At 41.7% G+C, this 26,611-nt stretch overlaps 1 protein-coding gene across 1 annotated transcript; it reads left to right on the forward strand.

Annotated features, from left to right (window-relative positions):
- Positions 1-357: 357 nt before the first annotated feature.
- On the forward strand, positions 358-26,298 carry idh1 (isocitrate dehydrogenase (NADP(+)) 1). Its single transcript, XM_078228722.1, has 9 exons — positions 358-1,722; positions 4,198-4,336; positions 6,686-6,977; positions 18,342-18,447; positions 19,027-19,204; positions 19,622-19,773; positions 20,174-20,314; positions 22,968-23,130; positions 26,024-26,298. The coding sequence occupies exons 2-9, from the start codon at positions 4,212-4,214 to the stop codon at positions 26,115-26,117; spliced, it is 1,251 nt and encodes a 416-aa protein (XP_078084848.1). The 5' UTR covers positions 358-1,722; positions 4,198-4,211; the 3' UTR covers positions 26,118-26,298.
- Positions 26,299-26,611: the final 313 nt, after the last annotated feature.

Below are 26,611 nucleotides of genomic sequence, written 5' to 3' on the forward strand. Positions count from 1 at the left end.
AACTATCATTAGGGAAGCTTATTAACATTTCATCAGACAACAGAGGTCATAAACTGCCCTTGGAGACATTTTGGTGTGAACCCTCCGATTAATTCAGCTGTATTTTTTTTCTCTGCTGCACTGCAAGTGTTGGACTCAAGTAGCACAACCTTCTGAAATGAAGCTGGAGTTTAAGCAATGAAAAGGAAATACTGTTTTAGTTTAGTTATTATAGTGTCACAAGTCAGCTTACATTAACACTAGCAATGAAGTTACTGTGAACATCCTCTGAGCCCTTAGGGATCAACACTGATGCGTGCTGAATGAAAGTAGCTCCCTGTCTTGCCAGAATTATTGCTCAACACCAGCAACAAGTTTCACATTGTGTGTTTAATTGCACAATCAATTTCATACAGAAAAAATGGTTACAGAGCATCCCAGGACCTTATGTAACATGGAGTAATGCTTCAGAAGCAAAAAATGTTTATTTCCAATAACTCATGACAGAATAACTTACACGTAGGTTCCAAGTCTCATTAGTGAGGATATTGCAGCTAGACTGCCATCCTCTGAGCCAACAAAGCTACTATTAGGAGAGTTCATTAATATTTCATCAAACAACTTCCTCAAACCCATAAGACTCTCATGGCTCAATGAGAATATTATTTACTGCAATGCCAACATACAATGGAGAGCCAATCTGCACAGTAGGGCCATAGTGAGCGTTATGCATAGAATCTTAGAATCCTACAGTGCTGAAGGAGGTAATTTGGTCCATGCATGCACGGTGACACAGTGGTTAGCACTGCTTCCTCACAGTGCCAGGGACCCAGGTTTGATTCCTGGCTTGGGTGACTGTGCAGTCTGCAGGTATGGATTTCCTCCGGGTGCTCTGGTTGCCTCCCACAATCCAAAAGATGTGCTGGTTAGATGCAATGGCCGTGTTAAATTGCCCCTCTGTGCACCTGAACAGGTGCTGGAGTGTGGCGACCAGGGGATTTTCACAGTACCTTCATTGCCTTGTTAATATAAGCCTACTTGTGACACTAATAAAAAATAAATAATATATTTTTAAAAACGAGTTGATGTTAAGCGTGCCTATATGGAGTGAGCTGCCAGAAGTGGTTGAGGCAGGTTCAATCGCAACATTTAAAATCATTTGGATAAGTACATGGATGGGAAAGAATTAGGGGGATTTGGGACCAGCTGGGAGGGCTGCATGGACTGCTTGGGCCGAAGGGCCTGTTTCCCTGCAGTACTGCTCTATAACTATGCAGATACGGCCTATCCCATTCATTGCTTCTGCTGCCGGGGGGTTGACATGTAAATTTCTCACTGTTGGACTGCAAGATGCACGCCCTGCCCCAGTAACGACAGAGTGCAGCCTACTTCTTGTCCTCCCGGCTCAGCCCGGGACCGAGGAGACTGACTGAGCTCCTGAGTGTTCCTGCGCTCGAGCCACCAACCGCCAGCCAGCCCCCAGCTCGAGCCAGCGGCTCGCGGCCACTGCAACCGATGTGGTGCGCCACCATTGGACAGAACGCTCGAGATCCCGCCTGGGCCGTGCCGCTGATTGGAGGGTACCGTGGATCTCGTGAGGAGGCCGGGCGACGGTGCCGGGTTGGAGCTGTCACTGAGTCAGTGAGAAGCGACTGCAGCCGGCAGGAGGTGAAGTGGCGTTAGCGGTTGACATCGCTGTTCGGGGGGGGTGAAGTAAACCCATCATTGGCGTCGCTGCCGCAGGTGAGGGATATTCCTCTCCTCCCCCTCCCTTCTCCTGCGCTCGCTTTTGGTGCCCTGCCGTTTGGAAGCGGTGTCATTTTAAAGTAGCTCCGAAATGAATCGACTCCTTTGTGGCAGCCTGGAACAAGCACTGCCGCTGATGCCCAGAAGGAGCCTTCCCTATTTCGCCGATCATTCCTGCGGGCTTTTTAACTTAAACGACATTTTTCGGTGTAAATGACCCCAAATTAACTTGCTGTTTATTGTGATCGAGTTCTCCCCTTATCTCGACCCCTCCCCCCGGTCAGTGAATTTTAGGTGTTTCCTGGCACACCCCAGGAGCTCACGTAGCATTACAATGGGAGGAGGAGGGGAGGAGAGTCGACTGTCCTGTCTCAGAGCAAAGTACAAGATCTGTGAATCAAGTGGCAACAGGCAGAGAAAAATTCTCTGGGTGCCGTGGGTTTGTTTTCACACACTATAAGCATGATTGTATTTTTTTTTTACATTGTTTTAGGCTGTTTGCCTGCCACTTGACTTATTCAAATAGAAACGCAAGAACTCAGATTAAGTTTATTTATTAGTGTCACAAATAAGCTTATACATTGAGGGAGAATTTAACACAGCCAATGCACCTAACCAGCACGTCTTTTGGGAGGAAACTGGAGTACCCGGAAGGAACCCACGCAGATAGAGGGAGAACATGCAGACTTTGCACAGTGACTCAAACTGGGAATCAAACCTGGGTCCCTGGCGCTGTGAGGCAGCAATGCTAATAACCACTGTGCTGCCCATAGGAGCAGGAATCAATCATTTGGTCCTACAAGCAATTAATTTAGATCATGGCTAATTGTCCATCTCAGTCACACCTTCTTGCATCTCTCTCATGTCTCGTAATTCATTTAGTGCCCAGAAATCTTACCAATCTCTGAATATAGTCGATGATTGAACATCTGCAGCTCTGGTAGAGAATTCCGAAGATTCTCAACCCTATGAAAACATTTCTCCTCGTCTCAATCCTAACATTCTCAGAAATAGACTGAACAGAATCCACTCTATGGCAGGGAAAATTACAGGGGTTTCAAAAGGTACTCTCTGGCCTTTCTGTCTCTTTCTTGCTCATTCACTCATATTTCCTAATAACTGATTATTCAGAGGGTGTTTTATTTGGCATGTGGCATGAGTGTCTCAACTGACAATCCAAAAATGTGCAGGTTAGGTGGATTGGCCATGCTAAATTGCGCCTTTGGTGTCTCAAGATGTGCGTGTGTAGGTTAGGTACGGTAAGTGTGTGGGGTTATGGGGATGGGGCAGGTGAGACGGCCTCGGTAGGAGAGTTGGTGCAGAATCGATGGGCTGAATGGCCTCTTTATGGACTGTAGGGATTCTAAGATTCTGGCTGGGATTCTCCCAAAAAATTTCTAAGTCCCCAATTTGTGTGAAAACAGGAGGAACTCCAGCCGATTTTTTTTTAGTGTGATTTTCAGATTGAATCTCCGACACTATGTACATATCCTAGTGGGATTCGCTTTGAAAAGCAGGGGGCGGGGCCTATTCCCACATAGTGGCAGCATAGTGCTGAGCAGGCCGATCTGTCAGCCCTGAGATCGACGCATGCACCGTGGCTTGCATTGTCGACCCCCACAATCTCCCCGTCACTGGCCTTGCAGAACCCCCCTCCCTCAGATCACTGGCATCCTAGACCTTTCTGGGCAAGCCCCGATGTCTCTCCCCCATTTCCTCCGCCCCCCCCCCCCCCCAACAGTCCCAATCCCTCCCCCCCACTCCGACAGTCCTGACCTCCCAACCACCCCCCTCCCCCGCCCCCCAAACCTGGATGGCCAGCCCCTCCTCCCTCTGCCTGTGATCCCAGGGTGGCAATAGAGGCCCCCCCATAGGCCCTGCCACCTGGGCAATGCCAGGGTGCCCCTTGGGCAGTGCCAGGGGACCAGGCTGGCACAGTGCAAGGGGCACCCCTTACCCTCGACTTCCCTGGGGGGGGGGGGGCTTTCAATGCCTTCTCTTCACTCCAGTGGCACCGGCTGCCTTTTTCCCATTAATGGGGAGCAGTTGTAAACCCCGCTGGAGGGAACCACACTAGTGGGCCCAGGAACTTCAGTCCCTGCTAGAGCAGTGCAGCGGGCTGGGAGAATTACCCCCTCTATAACAGGACACAGACTACAGCAATGTAATAAATTAAATGGAAGATACTAAGACAGAGCTGCATTAAATCATAAAGATGTGTGAATGCATTGGAGCATGAAAGGTCTTTGGAAGTTGTAGAATGAAAAACCAGTTTGGAGTATAAATTCCATCATGCGAACTTTATAATGAACTTAAAATGTTGAAATTTGATATCTGGTTAAGGATGATCTTACAAGGCTGGTACAGTACCTTGATTTAATGAGTAATAGAGATTATTGTCCATGTATAACACTATTAGAAGATTACTCTAAATTGATTATTTTGTCATCAATGGCTATTTCTTTTCTGCAGAAACAAGACAAAAGATGTCAAGCAAAAAGATAAAAGTTGGTTCTGTGGTGGAAATGAAAGGGGATGAGATGACCAGAGTTATATGGGAACTGATCAAAGAAAAACTAATCTTCCCTTACATGGAGATAGACCTGCACAGGTTGTAATTTAAACCGCATTAAAAACATGTGGCTTGTACTAATTGTTTATTTTTATTAGCTTAACAAAATTGAAAGTGAATAAAATCTTTTGGCTTCAAAAATGCTACTTGTACTCCTGCATATTTACATTTTGGAACTTAACTAAAATAAACATTATGATTGCACTTTTAACCAATAACCTCTTTCTATTGCCATTTCATAAGATAGGGAATGCTGATTGGTGCACAATTCACAGTGTGGTTGAGGCACTTGAGTAAACATACAGACTAAACCTTGAAAAATTGCTGAATCAGAGCGACTGAAAATACTTACTGATGCAGTAATTGTTTCAAATTTAAAATTTTTCAATAAATATTCAACTTTATCATGTTTACCTTCTGAACATGTTTTGAGTGCCTTGAAGTATTTTCAGAATTCTCCAAGTATGTACAAGATAATATATAGTATATGTACTTAAATAAAATATTGTTTTCTTAACCTTTGGCTCGATACTTTTCCGAGAGTGGTGAATACTGCTGAGTATTAATTGTCTCAAAGCTATTGACAAGCCTTTTGTATGAGCTGTGTCATGGTATTTTCAGAAACTTATAGCTGAGCCTCATTCTTACTGTCCCCTGATATCCACGTTCAGCAGACTTCCTTTAAGTGTTACAGGAAAGGAATCAGTAGTGGGTCACCACTGATGAGTGTTCTTACATAATTTCACTGCAGGAAGGCCAATTTTAATGTCTTCCCTTCCCCAACTATACCCTACTATCCTGCTTGACTTTTGCTAACTCTATAAAAACTAAGAATTGAATATGAGTATTTGTAGTCCCAGTTAACCTGATAGGTGCATCATATTATTAACGGGTGAGTTTCTACTTTATAATTTCCCTACAAGCAACTGACTTCCATTAATTGGTAAACCTAGCCTGTGTTTCATCGGAAAGTTGAGGAAATATGTGTTAGTGATTCTTTGCAGTTGTTGGTCTTTATTAAAAAATAATAGCGATAATGCACACATTTTTTTGAAGTATTTGGAAATACAACAAATAACATTGAAACAAAATAAACAAGTTATCTCTTTTTAACAGAAAGTTATCACCATCATGTACACTATTGGACTTGATGTCCTTGGAAGGCGTTTCATGTCATGGCCAAAGAGGTTGATAGTGATCGAAGGATTTACAAATTTCCTCACTATTCCCATAAGAAAAAAGATTGCGCAAAGATATGCAAAACAAACATGGTGGCTGCCATAACTGACATTACCATAGTGAATTGCAGTATAAGCAGGAGCCTGAAATGACATATCTCTAGAGGAAAGAAGATAGCTGATGTCTCATTAGATAAGAGATGCTGTCTTTATTTAAATAAAAATAAGCAGTTGAAGGAATATGGCAGGATGTATGTGGGGGGAATTGGGGCTGGCGATCGACTGGGAGGGGTTGTGATTAGGGGTGATGATCAGGAGTGGGTGTGCAATGTACAGGGGTGTGGGGGAAGTAGCAGATTCCCAGTGCACTGTATACAATTTTGCACAGTACACTTGGAGATCTAGCAGACAGCTTCTCAGCATAAATAGACTCTGTCCACTCCCCGTACTGGCAAGAGCCACGCTTTGCCTCATTTTTTCTTCTAAGTGCCATAAGATTGCGGCTGGGAGCTCACCCAAAAAATGTGCGCCATTCTCTCCTGTTTTCAATTTTTTTTGGTTGATCGCCCCTTGGATGTTTGGAGCCAGCCTTGCAGGCGACTAGTAATAGCCCACTTACTAAATTTCATACTTGTATGAGGAAAGGAATAAACACTTTTACATGTAATGGCTGATTAACGAGAAGAAAAATAAAATAATGGTAATTTAAAAATAAGCGAGCTAAGCTCCTGGTTTCAGGGTTTTTTGTCCTGTTTCCATACACAGAAATGTCCTGGAAACCTTTTGGACTATGAAACCTTTTTTTTAGATGTGTGGTATAAACAAAATTAATATAATACATCGATAATTTTAATACTGAAACATGGGACTTGGAGTAGCTAATTCTCTGGAACAAATCTTCAATTGCAGATAGAAAGTGAGAATTTTCCTTTAGATTTCTATTTAAGTTTTAAATTTTTTGGTTAACTTAAGTTCAGTCTGAACTAGAAAATTCAGTCACTTGAATGGATGCAGAAATTCTTTCTTTTTCATAAATTTGTAACCATCCTGAGTGTGTTTTATTGAAGCAATAATACTTCGCAATTTGGTGCACTTTTAAATGAGGAGTACAGAAATATTATTTTAGAAAAAATAACATCAATATCAAATATGTTTCAAACAGATTGTTTTTAAAAACAATAGTCATGAATTAACTTTTTTTTCATTTAAGTTATGACTTGGGAATTGAGAACCGTGATGCTACGAATGATCAAGTGACCATCGATGCTGCTGAAGCTATTAAAAAATATAATGTAGGAATAAAATGTGCCACCATTACTCCTGATGAGAGCAGAGTAAAGGAATTCAAGCTAAAGAAAATGTGGAAATCACCCAATGGGACCATCCGTAACATACTTGGTGGCACAGTGTTTCGCGAAGCGATCATCTGTGAGAATATTCCGAGGCTGGTATCTGGCTGGATCAAGCCAATTGTCATTGGACGTCATGCATATGGTGACCAAGTAAGATGAAATAACAATCTTGTTATCATGCTTTTAAATTTCTTTCTAAAAAGAACTTTACTGTCACAGTAAGTTATTTTGATAATCTTTGAAAAAGGGAAAACTTTGAAGCTAACTTTACCTTATTTAAGATCTCATTGTCATTAACTGCATATACATTGTTTAGTGTTTTGAACATTGTTGTCTGAAGAATATGCAGCATTTACCCCAGAATTTCTACCAAGGCCTCATTGTAACCAATGATTGAAAACAGACCCAAAAGTCTTGTACGGTTCCTTCGTTTCCTCTTCTGGGCTATTTATATTAGAACATCTTCATGGAGCCATTTGGCTTTCTAATGGCCAGAAAGCATAGTGGCCCCTTCTTCTTCCAGTGTCAATATGTTATGCAACAACAACCAAGAAAGTACCCCTTAGGTTCTGAATCTTTGACTACAATACATCTACTGACCTGGAACTAAAGTTGTAATAACTGTTAGTGATGTTTTGGGAAAGTAATTGGAGCATCTGTTCGGTTGTAACCAAAATGGATCACAATCTGAAAACCCTTATAATTTAATAAAAGTGGGTACAGTTATCACTCCTGCACTGACGTTAGCAAGCTATATTTGAGTATAACTACTCAAATGTGAGTTTCCAATCTCCAGTGTAAATAGGTCTGCAACTTTTCTCTTTTTCCTTTTTGGCTGAGGAATAAATGTTATTTAAATAGGACATAGACCAGTTCATGCATAGAATAATGGATTTCACCTAACTTTCTCAGTACAGGGCACATGGATCCCTTGATTTATATGAAGGAGGGATACTCAATTGTCTATGGAAACATGCTATTTTGATTCTTTGGTAGTTGGATGCTGTGATGACCTAGATTATGAGTGCATTCCATATATCTTCATTGATTAACTGAAAACACAATGCTTTGGACTGGCATAAATATAAATCTGGAAGTGAGCAACATAAAACTCAATATGATGAGAAATATGAAGCATCCTATCTGCACTTTTATTGTGTTGGATACCTTCAAATTGACAACTGGACTAGTCTGAAACACAGTCTTATGGTTTAATCCATGAGATCATGATGGCAGCCAATATGATGGTTTTCAAAAGGAAGGAAATTGTAATTTTCTCACGTTAAGACGTGTGTTTAAAATATATTCCCATATTAAATGAAAAGTGCAGATAGGATGCTTCATATTTCTCATCATATTCACTTCCCTCTCCCTTTCTCAATCTCATTTCCATGTGTTGTCCATTTGCTTTGTGATTATTGTAATATATCAGAAACTGTAACATAGTTTGAAAAAGAGAGGCCACTCTTTTTACTTAATACCCTTAAATATACAACTTCCAATATCTCCTTTGTAAATCATTTATAAACATTTTGCTCTGTTAGTTTTTACTTTTAATAGCCTGGAATGGCTAATGGTCTCCTCGTCCCTGTTTATGTACAGAGAGTAGGGATACCAGTACAAAGATGGCAAAAATGGAAATACATTGCCTGTCAAGTTTTACATTTATGCAAAATTCATTTGAAGTAAAGAGCAAAATTAATCTGATGGTGCGTTCTTATTTACCACTTGTTTCTTTTGGTAAAATATGGGCAGGCACAACTTAATGGTAGTTTTAAACTTGCAGCATATACCGATATTTGTGCAGAATCTGCAAACTATGTTGCAACAGTATACAAATGATCCTGGTGTGCCAAAAGAATTATAAAACAAATATGAACTTTGCTTTGCAATGTGATTTGTATATTGGGCAATCAAATTGGAGACGAGGGCAACAAATCCAGTGAGCTGTTGTTGGTTTTATATAAACAGTGTAAATTTTACTCTTTATGCAAACCTACTTTCAATGTGTCTAACATTTTAAATTACTCAACAATTTTTAGTTTCATTGATATCTGATTATTACTTAGAAGAAATATTTATTCTTAAAATGTTTTTTTTCACTTTAATCTTTCTCCCTAATTTTCCCCATAGTCTGCATCATCCTGTATCTTTCTTGTGCACTTTATTTTCTCTCTGCTTCCTTATTACATCATTTTCCTTTTACTAGCTTTGCTTCTTTATCTTCTTACCTTTTTACTTGGCTTACTTTTTACCTTTTTTCTCTTTCATCATCCTCAGAGTAAAAATTCACCTTTCCTGAGGTAAAGCTGGATGTTATACAAACATAGAAGCATAGAAAATCGGAGTAGACCATTTGGCCATAAGACATAGGAGCAGAATTAGGCCCCTCAGCCCATCGAGTCTGCTCCGCCATTCAATCATGGGTGATATTTTTCTTATCCCCATTCTCCTGCCTTTTCCCCATAACCCCTGATCCCCTTATTAATCAAGAGCCTATCTATCTCTGTCTTAAGACACTCAATGACCTGGCCTCCACAGCCTTCTGCGGCAAAGTGTTCCACAGATTCACCACTCTGGCTGAAGAAATTCCTCCTCATCTCTGTTTTAAAGGATTGTCCCTTTAGACTGAGGTTGTGCCCTCTGGTTCTAGTTTTTCCGACTAGTGGAAACATCCTCTCCACGTCCACTCTATCCAGGCCTCGTTGTATCCTGTAAGTTTCAATAAGATCCCCCCCTCATCTTTCCAAACTCCAACAAGTACAGACCCAGAGTCCTCAACCGTTCCTCATACGACAAGCTCTTAATTCCAGTGATCATTCTTGTGAACCTCCTCTAGACCCTTTCCAAGGCCAGCACATCCTTCCTTAGATATGGGGCACAAAACTGCTCACAATACTCCAAATGGGGTCTGACCAGAACCTTATACAGCCTCAGAAGTACATCCCTGCTCTTGTACTCTAGCCCTCTCGACATGAATGCTAACATTGCATTTGCCTTCCCAACTGCCGACTGAACCTGCACGTTAACCTTAAGAGAATCTTGAACAAGGATTCCCAAGTCCCTTTGTGTTTCTGATTTCCAAAGCATTTTCCCATTTAGAAAATAGTCTATGCCTCCATTCCTCCTTCCAAAGTGCATAACCTCACACTTTTCCACATTGTATTCCATCTGCCACTTCTTTGCCCACTCTCCTAACCTGTCCAAGTCATTCTGCAGCCCCCCTGCTTCCTCAATACTATCTGTCCCTCTACATATCTTTGTATCATCTGCAAAGTTAGCAACAGTGCCTTCAGTTCCTTCCTCCAAATTGTTAATGTATATTGTGAAAAGTTGTGGTCCCAGCACTGACCTCTGAGGCACACCACTAGTCACCGGCTGCCATCCTGAAAAATACCCCTTTACCCCCACTCTCTGCCTTCTGCCAGTCAGCCAATCCTCTATCCATGCCAGGAGCTTACCCTTAACACCATGACCACTTAACTTATTTAACAGTCTCCTATGTTGCACCTTGTCAAAGGCCTTCTGGAAATCTAAATAAATCACGTCCACTGGTTCTCCTTTATTTAACTTCCTTGTTACCTCCTCAAAGAACTCTAACAGATTTGTCAGACATGACTTCCCCTTGAGAAAGCCATGCTGCCTCAGTCCTATCATATCATGCACTTCCAAGTACTCTGCGATCTCATCTTTAATAATGGACTCTAAAATCTTGCCAGTGACCGAAGTCAAGCTAACTGGACTATAATTTCCTGTCTGCTGCCGCCCTCCTTAAACAGCGGTGTTACATTAGCTAGTTTCCAGTTCTCTGGTACCCTCCCTGCCTCCAGTGATTCCTGAAAGATCACCACTAATGCCTCCACAATTTCCTCAGCTATCACCTTAAGATCCCTGGAGTGTAGTCCATCTGGTCCTGGTGATTTATCCACATTCAGACCTTTCAGTTTCTCTAGAACCTTCTCCTTAGTGATGGCCACTACAATCACCTGTTCCCCCTGACTCTCCTGGAGCTCTTGCATCCCACTGGTGTCTTCCACCGTGAAGACTGATGCATGGTAACTATTTAGTTCTTCTGCCATTGCTTTGTTTCCTATTATTACTTCACCAGCCACATTTTCCAATGGTCTTTTTGCCTCTCTTACCTTTTATACATTGAAAAAAACTCTATCTTTTTATATGACTAGCTAGCTTACACTCATATTTAATCTTCTCCCCCCTTATTGCTTTTTTAGTTGTCCTCTGCTCGCTTTTAAAGGCTTCCCAATCCTCTGGCTTCCCACTATTCCTTGCCACTTTGTATGCTTTTTCTTTTGCTTTTATGCTGTCCTTGACTTCCCTCATCAGCCATGGATGCCTCATCCTCCCCTTAGGATGTTTCCTCCTCCTTGGGATGAATTTCTGTTGTGCCTCCCGAATAACTTTCAAAAACTCCTGCCGTTACTGTTCCACTGTCTTCCCTGCTCGGCTCCCTTTCCAATCAATTCTGGGCAGCTCCTCCCTCATGACTTTGTAATACCGTTACATCTGATTCCAGTTTCTCCCTCTCAAACTGCAGGGTAAATTCTATCATATTGTGGTCACTGCTCCCTGAGGGTTCCTTCACCTTAAGTTCCCTAATCAAGTCTGCCTCGTTATACATCACCAAATCCAGAATTGCCTGTTCCCTAGTAGGCTCTGTCACAAGTGCTCCAAAAAACCATTTCTTAGACATTCCAGAAATTCCTTTTCTTGGGATCCACTACCTACCTGATTTTCCCAGTCCACCTGCATATTGAAGTCCCCCATGATTATTGTAATATTGCCTTTTTTATATGCCTTTTCTATCTCCTGATTTATTTTCTGCCCCACATCCTGACTACTGCTAGGGGGCCTGTTCATAATTCCCATCAGGGTCTTTTTATCTTCATGATTCCTCAACTCTACCCACAGAGATTCTATGCCTCTCTTATAATGTATAAAAGGTAAGAGATTCACAGGCGGCACGGTAGCACAGTGGCTAGCACTGCTGCTTCACAGCTCCAGGGACCTGGGTTCGATTCCCGACTTGGGTCATTGTCTGTGTGGAGTTTGCACATTCTCCTCGTGTCTGCGTGGGTTTCCTCCGGGTGCTCCGGTTTCCTCCCACAGTCCAAAGATGTGCGGGTTAGGTTGATTGGCCATGCTAAAATTGCCCCTTAGTGTCCTGAGATGCGTAGGTTAGAGGGATTAGCGGGTAAAATATGTAGGGATAAGTGGTAGGGCCTGGGTGGGATTGTGGTCGGTGCAGACTCGATGGGCCAAATGGCCTCTTTCTGCACTGTAGGGTTTCTATGATAATGCCTTCTGATCCTGTATCACTTCTTGTTATCGATTTAACTTCATTCCTTACTAACAATGCAACCCCACCCCCTTTGCCCATCTGCCTGTACTTCTGATAGGACACATATCCTTGGATATTTAGATCCCAGCCCTGATTCCCTTGCAGCCACGTCTCTGTGATGCCCACAACATTGTCCTGGCCAATTTCAATGTGCGCAACAAGCTCATTTACCTTGTTACGTATACTGCGCTCATTTAGGTACAACACCCTCAGTCGTGCATTGACCACCTCCCTTCTCATACTTGTCACCTTTTTGGCTCTGTGTGAGGTTAGATTTTTGCCATCTTCTATACCCTCTGTTCTATTACGTGGTCTGGAAACTTTACTAACCTCTCCTGAGCCCTCAGCTCCATTAACCTGCATTTCTACCATCTCCTTTAACTTTGATTTTCTAATTCTCCATACAACTGAACCCTGCCCCCCCCCCCCCCCCCCCCCCCCCCTCACTCCATTATTTAGTTTAAAGCCCTATCTACAGCCCTAGTTATATGATTTGTCAGGACTCTGGTCCCAGCACGATTCAGATGAAGACCATTGGAACAGGTCCCCTCTTCCCCAATACTGGTGCCAATGTCCCATGAATTCAAACCCATTCCTGCCATACCAATCTTTGAACCATGCATTTACCTCCTTAATCTTATTGACCCTGTGCCAATTATCTCGTGGCTCAGCTGGTAATCCAGACATTATTACCTTTTTGGTTCTGCTTTTTAATTTAGCTCCTAGCTGTTCATACTCCCTTCGGTCCTTCAAGCCTACTCTGCCCTTCATTATGATTATGGCTGATCATCCAACTAAGTAACCTGCTCCTGCTTTATTCCCATATCCTTGGATCCCTTTAGCCCGAAGAGATATATCTAACTCCTTCTTAAAAACAAACAATGTTTTGGCCTTAACTGCTTTCAGTGGTAGAGAATTCCAGAGGTTCACCACTCTCTGGGTGAAGAAATTTCTCCTCATCTCAGTCCCAAGACGTCTGCCCCGTATCCTCAGACTGTCACTCTGGTTTGGACTCCCCCATTGTCGAGAACATCCTGTATCTACCCTGTCTAGTCCTGTTAGGATTTCATAGGTTCCTATGAGATCCCCCTTATTTTTCTGAACTCCAACGAATATAATTCTAATGGACTCAATCTCTCTTTGTACTTCAGTCCTGCCATCCCAGTCTGGTAAACCTTTGTTGCTCTCCCTCCATAGCAAGAACGTCCTTCCATAGATAAGGAGACCAAAACTGCATACAATATTCCCGGTGTGGTTTCACCAAGGCTTGTATAACTGCAGCAAGGTATGCTCCTGTACTCAAATCCTCTCGCTATGAAAGTCTACTAGACTAGAAGTCAACATACCATTTGCCTCCTTCACTACCTGCTGCACCTGGATGCTCATTTTTAGTGACTGGTGTACAAGGACACTAGGATCTCGTTGCCCCTCTCTCAATCTATAGCCATTCAGATAATCTGTCTCAAAGCAGAATATTGTGGATGTTGGAATCTGAACCTGGCTGCACTGCTGCAAGAAGCTTAATGACTTAATGTGATCAGTGAAAGTGAATGCACCACACATTGCTTTCCTTGTCATGCCTTAAAGGTGAGTTTGCTCGGAAAGGAATTCCAACCTAGTCAGTGACAGAGGGGCCAGGCAGCGCATTGCCTGTAATAGGTATACCACCATATCGATGGAATGCATCGATCCATCAGAGTTAACTCCTTTCCTGGTGTGATGACAGGTGAGATTCCTGCACTTCTGTAGTTGACCCTCAATCTGCCCTGTAGGCCTCAGACAGCCAGATTGTCAAGATTATTAAAAGCCATGGAACATCAAGGTCAGCAGTCTGCCTCCATTTCAGTTGTCAACGCAGGGGGTGCACAATGCAGAAGCACATGTTGAAGATTTAAGAAGAGCACTTCGCTGCACTTTGGGTTCACAGGTTAATATTTTGTTAAAATATGCTGGCGGCAAATTTTTTAATCAGCATTAAGTGTGTAGTGTGGCTATGCAAGCGGTTGCCTTGCATTCCTTGTAGGCTACTGAGACATGAAGATAGGCTTTGGGGGATAGATAGCGTGTAGTGGTAATGTCACTCAACAGAGGCTCAGGCCAGCCCTCTGGGGACCTGAGCTCAAATCCCATCAGCTGTTGGTGGAATTTAAATTTAAATAATTAAACGTAGGAATGCAGGAGTAGGCCATTCAACCCCTCCAGCCCCTCCGACCTGCTCTGCCATACAACCAGATCATGGCTGGTAATCTACCGCAACACCATCTTCCCACACTATCCCTGTTATCCCTTGATGTCATTGGAATCTAGAAATCTTTCAATCCCTGCTTTGAATATACTCAAAGACTGAGTATCAACAGCCCTCCAGGATAGGAAATGCCAATGATTTACCACCTTCTGACTGAAGAATTTCTTTCTCATCTTGGTCTTAAATGGCCTACCTCTTATTCTGACACTATTACCTGGTTCTCGATCCAAGCTGAGGGAAACATTCTACTCTCAAGCCCTGTAAGAATTTTGTACAGTCCAATAAGATCACCTCTCATTCATCTAAACTTCAGAGAAAATAAGCCCAGTTTCCTTGATCTCTCCTGATAGAACAATCCTGTCATCCCAGGGACTAGTCTGGTGAGCTTTCATTGCACTTGTCTATGGCCAGTGTATGCTTCCATTAGGTAAATAGACCAAAACTGCACACCGTACTCCAGATGTGGAGTGGGATTTGCTGCACAACCCACTGCATGTTTCGTGGTGGCCGGAGGTGGCCCACCATTGGCTGGTGGTGGGATCTTCTGGTCCCATAGTTGTCAATGGGGTTTCCTGTTGAGTGCAGCCCTCACTGCACCTCAGCGGGGGTGCACTGGACTGAATAGCTGGAAAGTTCCAGCCAAGATCTCACCAAGGGTCTATACAACTGCAGCAAGACTTTCCTACTCCTATATTTGAATCCTCTTGTAATAAAAGCTAACATGCCATTTGTATTTGAAAAATTTAAAATTGGAAGTTATTCTCAGTAATGGTGACCATGAAACTTTCATTGATTGTTGTAAAAACCCATCTGGTTCACATAATGCCTTACAAGGAAGGAAATCTGTCATCCATACCTGGTCTGGCCTCAGTGATTCCAGAACCACAGATTGTGGTTGACCCTTAACTGCCCTAAAGTGGCCCATCCAGCTGCTCAGTTCAAGGCAATTAGGGATGGGCACCAAATGCTGGCCTTATCTGTGGCACCAGTATCCCATGAAAGAATAAAAACATTCCTTGGCTCTGTCATAGTGCTATTTTTAATGTTTAATTACTACTTGTAAATAGCTTGGCTAGTTGTTTTTTTAATCTGGGTTTTTGGGCTGATTAACTTTTATTATTCTAGCTCTACTGGAATTAGAATTGTTAGTAAAGATAGAAATGCAGAGTATGTCTTAAATGGGGAGAGAATGGGAAATGTTGATGTCCAAAGAGACTCAGGTTTTGTTGTTCATAAGCCACTGAAAGCTAACATGCAAGTGCAATGGGCAGTTACAAAGGCAAATCACATGTTAGTCTTAATTGCAAGGGGATTAGAGTGCAGGGATAAGTCTTGCTGTGTCGGGCCTTGGTGAGACCACACCTGGAGTATTGTGTGCAAAATATACTTGTCAAAAAAAGGATATGTTGGTCATAGAGAGTGCAACAAAGGTTCAGCAGACCAATCCCAGGATGGTGAGATTGTCCAATGAAGAAGGATTGAGGAGACTGGACCTGTATTCTATAGAGTTTAGAAAACGGCTTGACAGGTAGATGCAGGAAAGATGTTTCCCCTGGCTGGGGGTCTAGATGTGGAGATGCTGGTATTGGATTGGGGTAAGCACAGTAAGAAGTCTCACAACACCAGATTAAAGTCCAACAGGTTTATTTGGTAGCACAAGCCACAAGCTTTCGGAGCGCTACTCCTTCATCAAGTGAGTGGGAGTTGTGTTCACAAACAGGGCATATAAAGACACAAACTCAATTTACAAGATAATGGTTGGAATGCGAGTCTTTACAGGTAATCAAGCCTTAAAAGTACAGACAATGTGAGTGGAGAGAGGGTTAAGCACAGGTTAAAGAGATGTGTGAATTGCTCAGCGATTCTGCGTTGTCGTGTGTCGTGAAGGCCATCTTGGAGAATGCTTACCCGAAGATCAGAGGCAGAATGCCCGTGACTGCTGAAGTGTTCCCCAACAGGAAGAGAACACTCCTGCCTGCTAATTGTCGAGCAGTGTTCATTCATCTGTTGTTGTAGCGTCTGCATGGTCTCCCCAATGTACCATGCCTCGGGACATCCTTTCCTGCAGTGTATCAGGTAGACAATATTGGCTGAGTTGCAAGAGTATGTATCATGTAGCTGGTGGATGGTGTTCTCACGTGAGATGATGGCATCTGTGTCGATGATCTAGCATGTCTTGCAGAGGTTGCTGTGGCAGGGTTGTGTAGTGTCATGGTCATTGTTCTCCTGAAGGCTGGGTAGTTTGCTGCGGACAATGGTCTGTTTGAGGTTGTGCGGCTGTTTGAAGGCAAGAAGTGGGGGTGTGGGGATGGTCTTGGCGAGATGTTCGTCTTCATCAATGACATGTTGAAGGCTCTGGAGAAGATGTCGTAGCTTCTCTGTTCCGGGGAAGTATTGGATGACGAAGGGTACTCTGTCCGCCGTGTCCCATGTTTGTCTTCTGAGGAGGTCGGTGCGGTTTTTCGCTGTGGCGCGTCGGAAATGTCGATTGATGAGTCGAGCACCATATCCTGTTCTTATGAGGGCATCTTTCAGCGTCTGGAGGTGTCTGTTGTGATCCTCCTCATCTGAGCAGATCCTGTGTATACGGAGGGCTTGTTCGTAGGGGATGGCTTCTTTAACGTGTTTAAGGTGGAAGCTGGAGAAGTGGAGCATCGTGAGGTTATCCGTGGGCTTGTGGTAGTGAAGTGCTGAGGTGACCATCCTTGATGGAGATGCGTGTGTCCAAGAATGCAATCGATTCCGGAGAGTAGTCCATGGTGAGTCTGATGGTGGGATGGAACTTGTTGATGTCATCATATAGTTGTTTCAGTGATTGTTCACCATGAATCCAAAGGAAGAAAATGTCATCAATGTATGTAGCATCAGTTGAAGGTCCTGTGCGGTGAAGAGGTCTTGATCGAACCTGTGCATGAAGATGTTGGCATATTGAGGTGCGAATTTGGTCCCCATGGCTGTTCCGTGTGTCTGGATGAAGAATTGGTTGTTGAAGGTGAAGACATTGTGGTCCAGGATGTTGGCGTTGAGTACTGAGGCAGTTGCAGCAATGCCATTGTCGTGGGGGATGCTGGTGTAGAGTGCCGAGACATCCATTGTGACGAGGAGTGCTCCTGGTTCAACTGCTCCATGTGTGTTGAGTTTCTGTAGGAAGTCCGTAGTGTCGCGACAAAAGCTGGGGGTTCTTTGTACAATGGGTTTCAGGATGCCCTCGACGTAGCCGGAGAGGATCTTGCACAGGGTCCTATTGCCTGATATGATGGGATGGCCGGGTGTGTTGGCCTTGTGTATCTTCGGGAGGCAGTGGAGATCTCCAACGTGGGGAGTATGTGGGATGAGAGCACGGAGGGTGCTCTGAAGGTCCGGATCAAAAATCTTGATCAGTCTATTGAGTTGACAGGTGTGTTCTTTGGTCAGATCTGCGGGTAACTGTCTCTAGTGTTCCTCATTGTTCAGTTGTCGGTACACTTCTTTGCAGTAATCCGTTCTGTTCAGTTTGACGGTGGCCCCCTTTGTCTGCTGGTTTGATGACAATGTTGCGGTTGGTCTAGAATCAGAGGATACAGTCTCAGAATAAGAAATAAGAGTTTTTAAGACTGAGATGAGGCATTTCTTCAGTCAGAGGATAGTAAATCTTTGGAATTTTCTACCTTGGAGGGCTGTGGAGGCTCCAATTAGTCGATTTCTAGATACCAATGACATTAAGGAATATGGGATTGTGTGGAAAAATGACATTAAGGTAGAAGATCAGCCATGATCCAGTTAAATGTTGGAACAGGCTAGAGGAACAGAATGATCTACTCCTATGTTCCTATAGTTTAACAATGTATTGAATGTGGTTTGTAGAACTTAAAAGTGTAAACATTTATGTTTTTGATTCAAATTTGTTCATAAATATATATTTTGTTCATAGTACAGAGCTACAGACTTTGTTGTACCTGGTCCTGGTACAGTTGAAATTAAGTACACACCCGACCATGGTGGTGAGCCGGTCACATATACTGTTCATCATTTTACAGGTAAAGTTTGCTTGATGGGAAGATGTGTCCTGAATGAACTCCATACTTTTACATGTTCTGCACTGTGCATGTTAAGTGATTCTTTAAGTTGAGTAGGTTGTGTTGAATTTCAAATGTGCAGTTACTGTTGATGTTTAACTGGCAGGTAAGATTGAAACAGATTCAATAACACTTTTACATCCTTGCTTCAAGGATCTTACACTGACAACACCACTATGCAGTTTTTATGTTTTGAAAGAAACAAAATAACAAAATTCATTTTTCAAAGTGTACATATAGGGATACCCTGGTTAGGATAGGTGTAGCAAGCATGAAAAAATGCATACGATTGTTGCAATGCACAAAACTGTTTCATGGTTATAAATTGGGTTCATTTTCACATTTATAAACAGGAAAGGAGTGAGCTGAAAGGGGATCTAGAAAATGAAGGGTTCTTTTGACAATAGGTGTAAGATCCAAAAATAATAATTGACAAATACAAAGAAATACAAAGAAATACAGAAATACAAATACAAAATACAAATGCTTTTGTTACATGCAGCTTTGTAAAAAGGTCATTAAAACTGCTTTCTGTTACAGATGGAGGAGGAGTTGCTTTGGGAATGTACAACACTGACTCCTCTATTAGGGACTTCGCTCATAGCTCCTTCCAGCAAGCACTTGTTAAAGGTTGGCCATTATACATGAGCACAAAGAATACCATCTTGAAGAGATATGACGGACGATTCAAGGACATATTCCAGGAAATCTACGAAAAGTAACTTTTTAAAAATAGCCATTTGAGAATATTTTTCTTTCCCTTCCTGCCCAATCACTTTTCTGCTACTTCATTATTTTCCTTGCTTGCAATAAATCTTAGAAACTTCTTCGATTGCAAAAGAGGATGGGCACTTTGGACTAAGATTTACTTGCTTGTGTAATTCCTTGATTAGCGAAAAAGAAACATGATCATGAAGTCTGTGATCCATAAAGGAGCTTATGAATCAAACTGGCTAGCTCACCAACTTAAGTAAGAAACATGTGACAGGAGACAACAAGAGGAGGACAGCGTAAATATAAATATTTGGAAAGCTTAACTTTGTGGTACAGTTGTTGAGGTCAGAAGGCTAATTGTACATCTTTGTTTTAGGCCATCAAAATGCTTTTTTGAATCAAGCATTGCTTTCTCTTGCAGACAATACAAAGCACAGTTTGAAACTAAAGGAATCTGGTATGAGCACAGACTAATTGATGACATGGTAGCTCAAGCACTAAAATCTGAGGGAGGCTTCATTTGGGCCTGTAAGAATTATGATGGTGATGTACAATCTGATTCTATTGCTCAAGGTAATTTTGCCAGTCGTAACTACATTTATCTACAATAGACTATGCTTGATAATGTATAGTAAACATCTAATTCTACTGATGATTTTATAGATTAACCTATTGTTTATTTATCAGAATTTATTAAAAAGATGGCAAATTCAGAAATGTTCTTGCAATTCCAGACTTCCCATTTTCAAATGAATCCAACAGATGAAGAAATAAATTGACAAATTTGTTAGAAAATTCAAGAATTATTGAGAAAATTGCCTCCAGTTCTTGTCTCTACTCTCTGTCTCCATATTTGACAGAAAATTAGGAGCTGTTACTCCAATCCATGTTTTTAGCTTATTATTCATACTGAAATATGGATTCTTTATTTTGATTTTTTTGTTTTATAAGATATTTTTCTAATTGTGTGCAGGATATGGCTCACTGGGAATGATGACTAGTGTGTTGATTTGTCCTGATGGTAAGACAGTAGAAGCTGAGGCAGCCCATGGTACTGTGACACGCCATTACCGGATGCATCAGCAGGGCAAGGAAACCTCCACCAATCCAATTGGTAAAATTATTTTGCCTTTATACAAATTTAATTACAAGTAATTATTAATTTTAAGAAATATAAGGTAATAATTTTCAAGCTTAGAACCAGAGGTCATTTGTCTCTGTGTCATCTTTGTTAGAGCTGTCCATATCTATGTTTTCCTTCGAAGCTTCAACGATTTGTCTTAAGAATTTTCTGTAGTAAAGCATTCCATGCTGTCAACACCTGGCTAAGGAAATTTCTCCTAATCCTTATCACTATTTTTACGACTATTTTAAATTGATGACTGCCCAAGAAATAGCTTTTCTTGCATCATGTTATCAAAGTGCTGTATAGTTTTATGAGCAGTATACTATTATCTCACCTGTCTATTGTCACTTCAGATCTCTGACCGCTTTATCTCCCAGGCAATCCACAACTCCTTTAACTCGGCTATTATACTCCTCCTCCCTCCAGCTTCTTCACAAATTCCTCATTCTTTACTGGCTGAGCTAATTTTCAAACCCTAAATCTTTGCATTGCCAAAACTGCTCACTTCAACAATGTCATCTGCATAACTAACTCGTGCTGCTACTAAATTTCTTATCCATTCTTTTGATTTCTTCAACATTTTCATTGCTGATCTTTTATCCTCTTAATACTTTTCAGACTCATCTGCCTGTATATTGTCCTACAGTGATTATCCATCTGAATTATTCTGAATAGCTGTTACTAATGATTGAATTTAAACTTCTTGCCTTCACCTATAATCGTTTCCTTGGTCTCATTATTTTGACATTGCAACTTCCTCTAACCTTGCACCCTTTCCCATACTCCGAGTATACAAAGAACAATACAGCACAGGAACAGGCCCTTCGGCCCTCCAAGCCTACACCGATCATGTGTTCCTAACTAGACCATCCGTTTGTATTCCTCTATTCCCAGTCTGTTCATGTGGCTATCTAGATAAGTCTTAAATGATCCTAGCGTGTCTGCCTCGACCACCTTGCTTGGTAGTGCATTCCAGGCCCCCACCATCCTCTGTGTAAAAAAATGTCCCCCACATATCTGTATTGAACCTTGCCCCCCTTACCTTGAACTTGTGACCCCTTGTGTTTGTCATTTCTGACCTGGGAAAAAGCTTCCAACTGTTCACCCTATCTATGCCCTTCATAATTTTATAAACTTCTATTAATCTCCGTCTTTCCAGGGAGAACAACCCTAGTTTACTCAATCTCACCTCATAGCTAATACCCTCCATACCAGGCAACATCCTGGTAAACCTTTTCTGCACTCTCTCCAAAGCCTCCACATCCTTCTGGTAGTGTGGCGACCAGAACTGGATGCAGTATTCCAAATGTGGCCTAGCCAACGTTTTATATAACTGCAACATCATATGCCAACTTTTATACTCTATGCCCCGTCCAATAAAGGCAAGCATGCCATATGCCTTCTTCACCAACTGTGCTGCCACCTTTAAGGATCTGTGGACTTGCACACCCAGATCCCGCTGTGTGTCTATACTCCTGATGGTTCTGCCATTTATTGTATAGCTCCCCCTGCATTAGATCTACCAAAATGCATCACTTCACATTTATCTGGATTAAATTCCATCTGCCATTTCTCCGCCCAATTTTCCAGCCTATCTATATCCTGCTGTATTCCCTGACAATGTTCATCACTATCCGCAACTCCAGCAATCTTGATGACACAATCTTTGTGTCATCCGCAAACTTACTAATCAGACCAGCTACATCTTCTTCCAAATCATTTATATATATCACAAACAGCAGAGGTCCCAGTACAGAGCCCTGCGGAACACCACTAGTCACAGACCTCCAATCAGAAAAAGACCCCTCCACTGTTACCCTCTGTCTTCTATGGCCAAGCCAGTTCTGTACCCATCTAGCTAGTTCATCTTTGATCCTGTGAGATTTAACCTTTTGCACCAGCCTGCCATGAGGGACCTTGTCAAATGCTTTACTAAAATCCATGTAGACGACATCCACGGCCCTTCCCTCGTCAATCATTTTTGTCACCTCCTCAAAAAACTCAACCAAATTTGTGAGGCATGACCTCCCTTGTACAAAACCATGTTGTCAATCGCTAATGAGACTATTCAGTTCTAAATGTGTATAGATCCTATCTCTAAGAATCTTCTCCAACAATTTCCCTACCACGGACGTCAAGCTCACTGGCCTATAATTACCCGGGTTATCCTTGCTATCCTTCTTAAATAATGGGACCACATTTGCTATCCTCCAATCCTCTCGGACCTCACCTGTGTCCAATGAAGAAACAAAGATTTCTGTTAGAGGCCCAGCAATTTCATCTCTTGTCTCGCTCAGTAATCTAGGACAGATACCTCTGTCTGCCTTGCTGTTTATGCCCTCTCTTCAGCCAATGACAGTAAACTCTAAACCCCGTAAAATCATTGGCTTCATTTCTTGTCAGCCTATAAAATATGTGGCCACCTCTCCCTTTGTTGCACAGCACTACTTGGTTTATTTTTTCTTTTGTGAGCTGTGAAACACCCAAGAATAGCTTTCTGCACTTAGCGTGTTGCAATAATGGTGCAGTGTATAGTACAGTCTGTTGAATCGTAACATTTAATTAAAATTACTTTAGTTGCCTTGTGTATTAATGTTTTTAATGCAAGTTTTTCCTTTCCCTCCCCCCAAATTGCTTTAAGCTTCTATCTTTGCTTGGACTCGAGGACTATCTCATCGGGCAAAGTTGGATGGTAACTCTGCACTGCAGACCTTCTGTGCCTTATTAGAAGATGTTTGTATAGAAACTATTGAATCTGGTTTCATGACTAAGGATTTGGCTGCGTGTATCAAAGGTTTACCAAAGTAAGTGTAACCACTGCTTGGGATAAAGAAGTTTAAAGAATCTTGTCTTATTGATAGGACTAGTCTATTCTGGATTGCTTATTTTGAATCTCAGTACATAAATGGTTAGCACTGCCTGCTGAATCATAATTGGTAGAAATATTCATTATTGTCTAATATGATGGCAATAATTTGTTCCTGTTGGGATTAAAGATAAATATGTCTGTTCAATTCAGATACCCTTATTATATTCTGTCTGAAGTAGTGTTCTTAATAATTGATTGAACAAGTGTTAAGTTCCTAAAATCATAGGTTAATGTAGTGGTACAAACAGATCAATGGGTTTCTCAGAAACAAACTTTACCATTCAATTCAGATATTCAATGTCAGGAGTACACAGATTTTGGGGACCTGAGATCTACTTTATCAACTGTTATCCCTAATAAGATCTACCGGTGCAGTCTTCCCACCAGCCCCTGCAGGGTCATTCAAACATGTTGCACAAGATATGCTTTAATACTACTTGCCTATTGATAGAAATAAGAAAAATGCACCAAGCACACTCTTGAATACTATTATGCAAAGATTTCCTTCCCTAAAGGGCATTATTAAAGGAGGTGGGTTTTTACAACAATCTGCAACTTTTGTGGTCATTGGTTCCAAAACTTTAACCTAGTTTAATTCATTGCTGCATGATGGGATTTAAACTCTTGTCCTCCAGATCATTTAATCCAGGCTTCTGGATTACAAATGATCTGGAGGACAAGAGTTTAAATCCCATCATGCAGGGGTAAGTTTTTCACTCAGAGGGTGGTGGGTGAGTGGAATCGGCTGACGTCGGTGGTGGTGGAGGCAAACTCGTTGGGGTCTTTTAAGAGACTTCTGGATGAGTACATGGGATTTAATGGGATTGAGGGCTATAGATAGGCCTAGAGGTAGGGATATGATCAGCGCAACTTGTGGGCCGAAGGGCCTGTTTGTGCTGTGGCTTTCTATGTTCTATGTTCTAAATCCTGTAACATAACATATGCTTCTGTACCCAAAGTCGCAAAGGTTTAATATGTAATATTCAGTTGCCAACCCAGTTAACAGCGGAAAGTATTCTATATAAGTACTAGCTGCATTCTGCTTTCAATGCATTGGAAGCATCCTATGTTGGATTTCTATTTGCCCTTTGAATTGAGTATATTTCAGAGGACATTTTAAGAGTCAAGCATATTGTTGTGGATCTAGAGGTATATGTAGGCAAAACCAGGTAAAGGGGACAGATTTCCTTCCCTCAAGGAAGGAACCAGATGGGTCTTTCCAACAATCAGCATTGGTGTCATGGTTATTAGAATTTTAATTCCAGATTTTTTAAAAAATTGAATTTAATTGAATTCAAATTTCTGTATCTACCATGGTGGGACATCCTTGCTCAGTTTGGGTTCCACCAACGTCATTCCGCTTCTAACCTCATTTCAGTCTTGGCTCAAACATGGACAAAAGAGCTGAACTCCAGAGCTGAGGTGAAAGTAACTGCCCTTGACAACATGGCCAAATTTGATCAAATGTGGCATCAAGTACAAAGCTGGTAAAACTGGAGTTAATGGGATTCAGGAAAAAAAACACTCTATGCTAGGTATGACTCCAACCAGTGTAAAGGTAGTTGTTTGAGGTCAATCATCTCTGTTCCGGGGCATCTCTGCAGGAGCTCCTCAGGGAAGTGTCCTAGGCCCAACTTCTTCAGTTGTTGCAACAATGACCTTCTTTCCATCCTGAAGTCAGAAGTGGGGATATTTAGTGATCATTACAATGGGCAGTATCATTCACAACTCTTCAGATATTGAAGCAATTCGTGTCTAAATGCAGCAAAACCTGGACAAAATCCAGGTTTGGGTTGACAAGTGACATTTGCCCCCACACATGTGCCACAAGAGAATCTAACAATTGTCCCTTGACATTCGGTGGCATTACAATTGTTGAATCCCCCACTATTAACATCCTGGGGATTACCATTGACTAGATTCAGAATTAAATTACCCACATCACTACTGTGGCTACACGTGCTGATCAGAGGCTCAGAATTTTGCAGTAAATAACTCACCACCTGCCTCCCAATCTACATGGCACAAGAAAGGAGTGTGATGGAGTGGTCCTTGTTTGCCTAGATAACAGGCGTACCCTAGTCCAACGCTGGCATCTCCACATAGATAACAGGCGCCAGGGTATAGCAACTAGGGGAATTTCACAGTAACTTCATTGCGGTGTTAATGTAAGCCTTACTATGTGACTTTCGATAAACTTTTAATAAACTTTAGATAGATGCAGCTTCAACAACATTCAAGAAGTTTAACATTGTTCAGGATAATGCAACCCGCTTAATTGGCACCCCTTCCACAAATATTCACTCCTTTACAACTAACACAGTGGCAGCAAAGTGCACCATCTATACAATGCACTGCAGGAACTCAAGAAGGCTTCCTAGACAGCATCTTCCAAATCCATGTCTACTACCATTAACTAGGGCAATGGCACACACTGGAACATCGTCACCTGGAAGTTCCCCTCCAAGCCACTCACCATCCGGACTTGGAAATATATTGCTGTTCCTTCAGTTGCTGGATCAAAATGCTGGAACTCATTCCCTAACCTCTATGGGCATACATACACCACATGGACAGTAGGGGTTCAAGAAGACAGCTCACCACTACTTTCTCCAGGGCAATTAAGGATAGGCAATACATTGCCTAGCTAGTGATGCAGCATCCTGTGAATTAAAATATTTATTGGTTTAAAATGCACACAAATTTGGTACAAATTTGATGGTAAATTAAATTGTAGTCAATTTTTTAATGTAAAAATAAACTGACTTGTCTTTTTTCAACGTTACTATAATTCTTGACTAATATTCACTAATTTTCTGTTTTTGAAGAGTGCAACGTTCTGACTATTTGAACACTTTCCAATTCATGGACAAGCTTGCAGAAAATCTTAAATTGAAGCTGGTATCATCACACAAGCTTTAAAATTGGCTAACTATGTATTGTAGAAGGTACACTGCAATATTAAACATGGGCTGTTCAACATATTGAATGGCTGAATCTCTTCAAAAGAAATGAGGGAATCAAATCTAACTGTTATATTGATGAAAGAGCCATTATCTGAATATTAAAAGTTTACTCCATATTTAGATAAAACTTCAAACATCCATTGTTGAATAATAGTATTGAGCAGTTTGAAAAGTTGCTGCTAGCTTTGATCATGACTTTCTTAGATTGTGTTTTTCTGAGATTACTAAATTAAATAATCAAGTATGTTTACATAATGAAACTTACATAGCCTGCCAGATGCACCATTTAAAGTGTCTTTTAATGTCTACACAGAACTTGTAAAAATCTAAACTTCTCCAGGAATTAATGAACGTAATGTGTGTGTTTTCAAACCATGTTCACCATGTATTTCAAATTTAAAGCCCTAAAGGGGAAAACTTTATTCAAAGCATTCCCACATTTTGGAGTAT

Source organism: Mustelus asterias, chromosome 14 (genome assembly GCF_964213995.1).
Source record: "Mustelus asterias chromosome 14, sMusAst1.hap1.1, whole genome shotgun sequence".
In the NCBI taxonomy this organism is placed as follows: domain Eukaryota; kingdom Metazoa; phylum Chordata; class Chondrichthyes; order Carcharhiniformes; family Triakidae; genus Mustelus; species Mustelus asterias.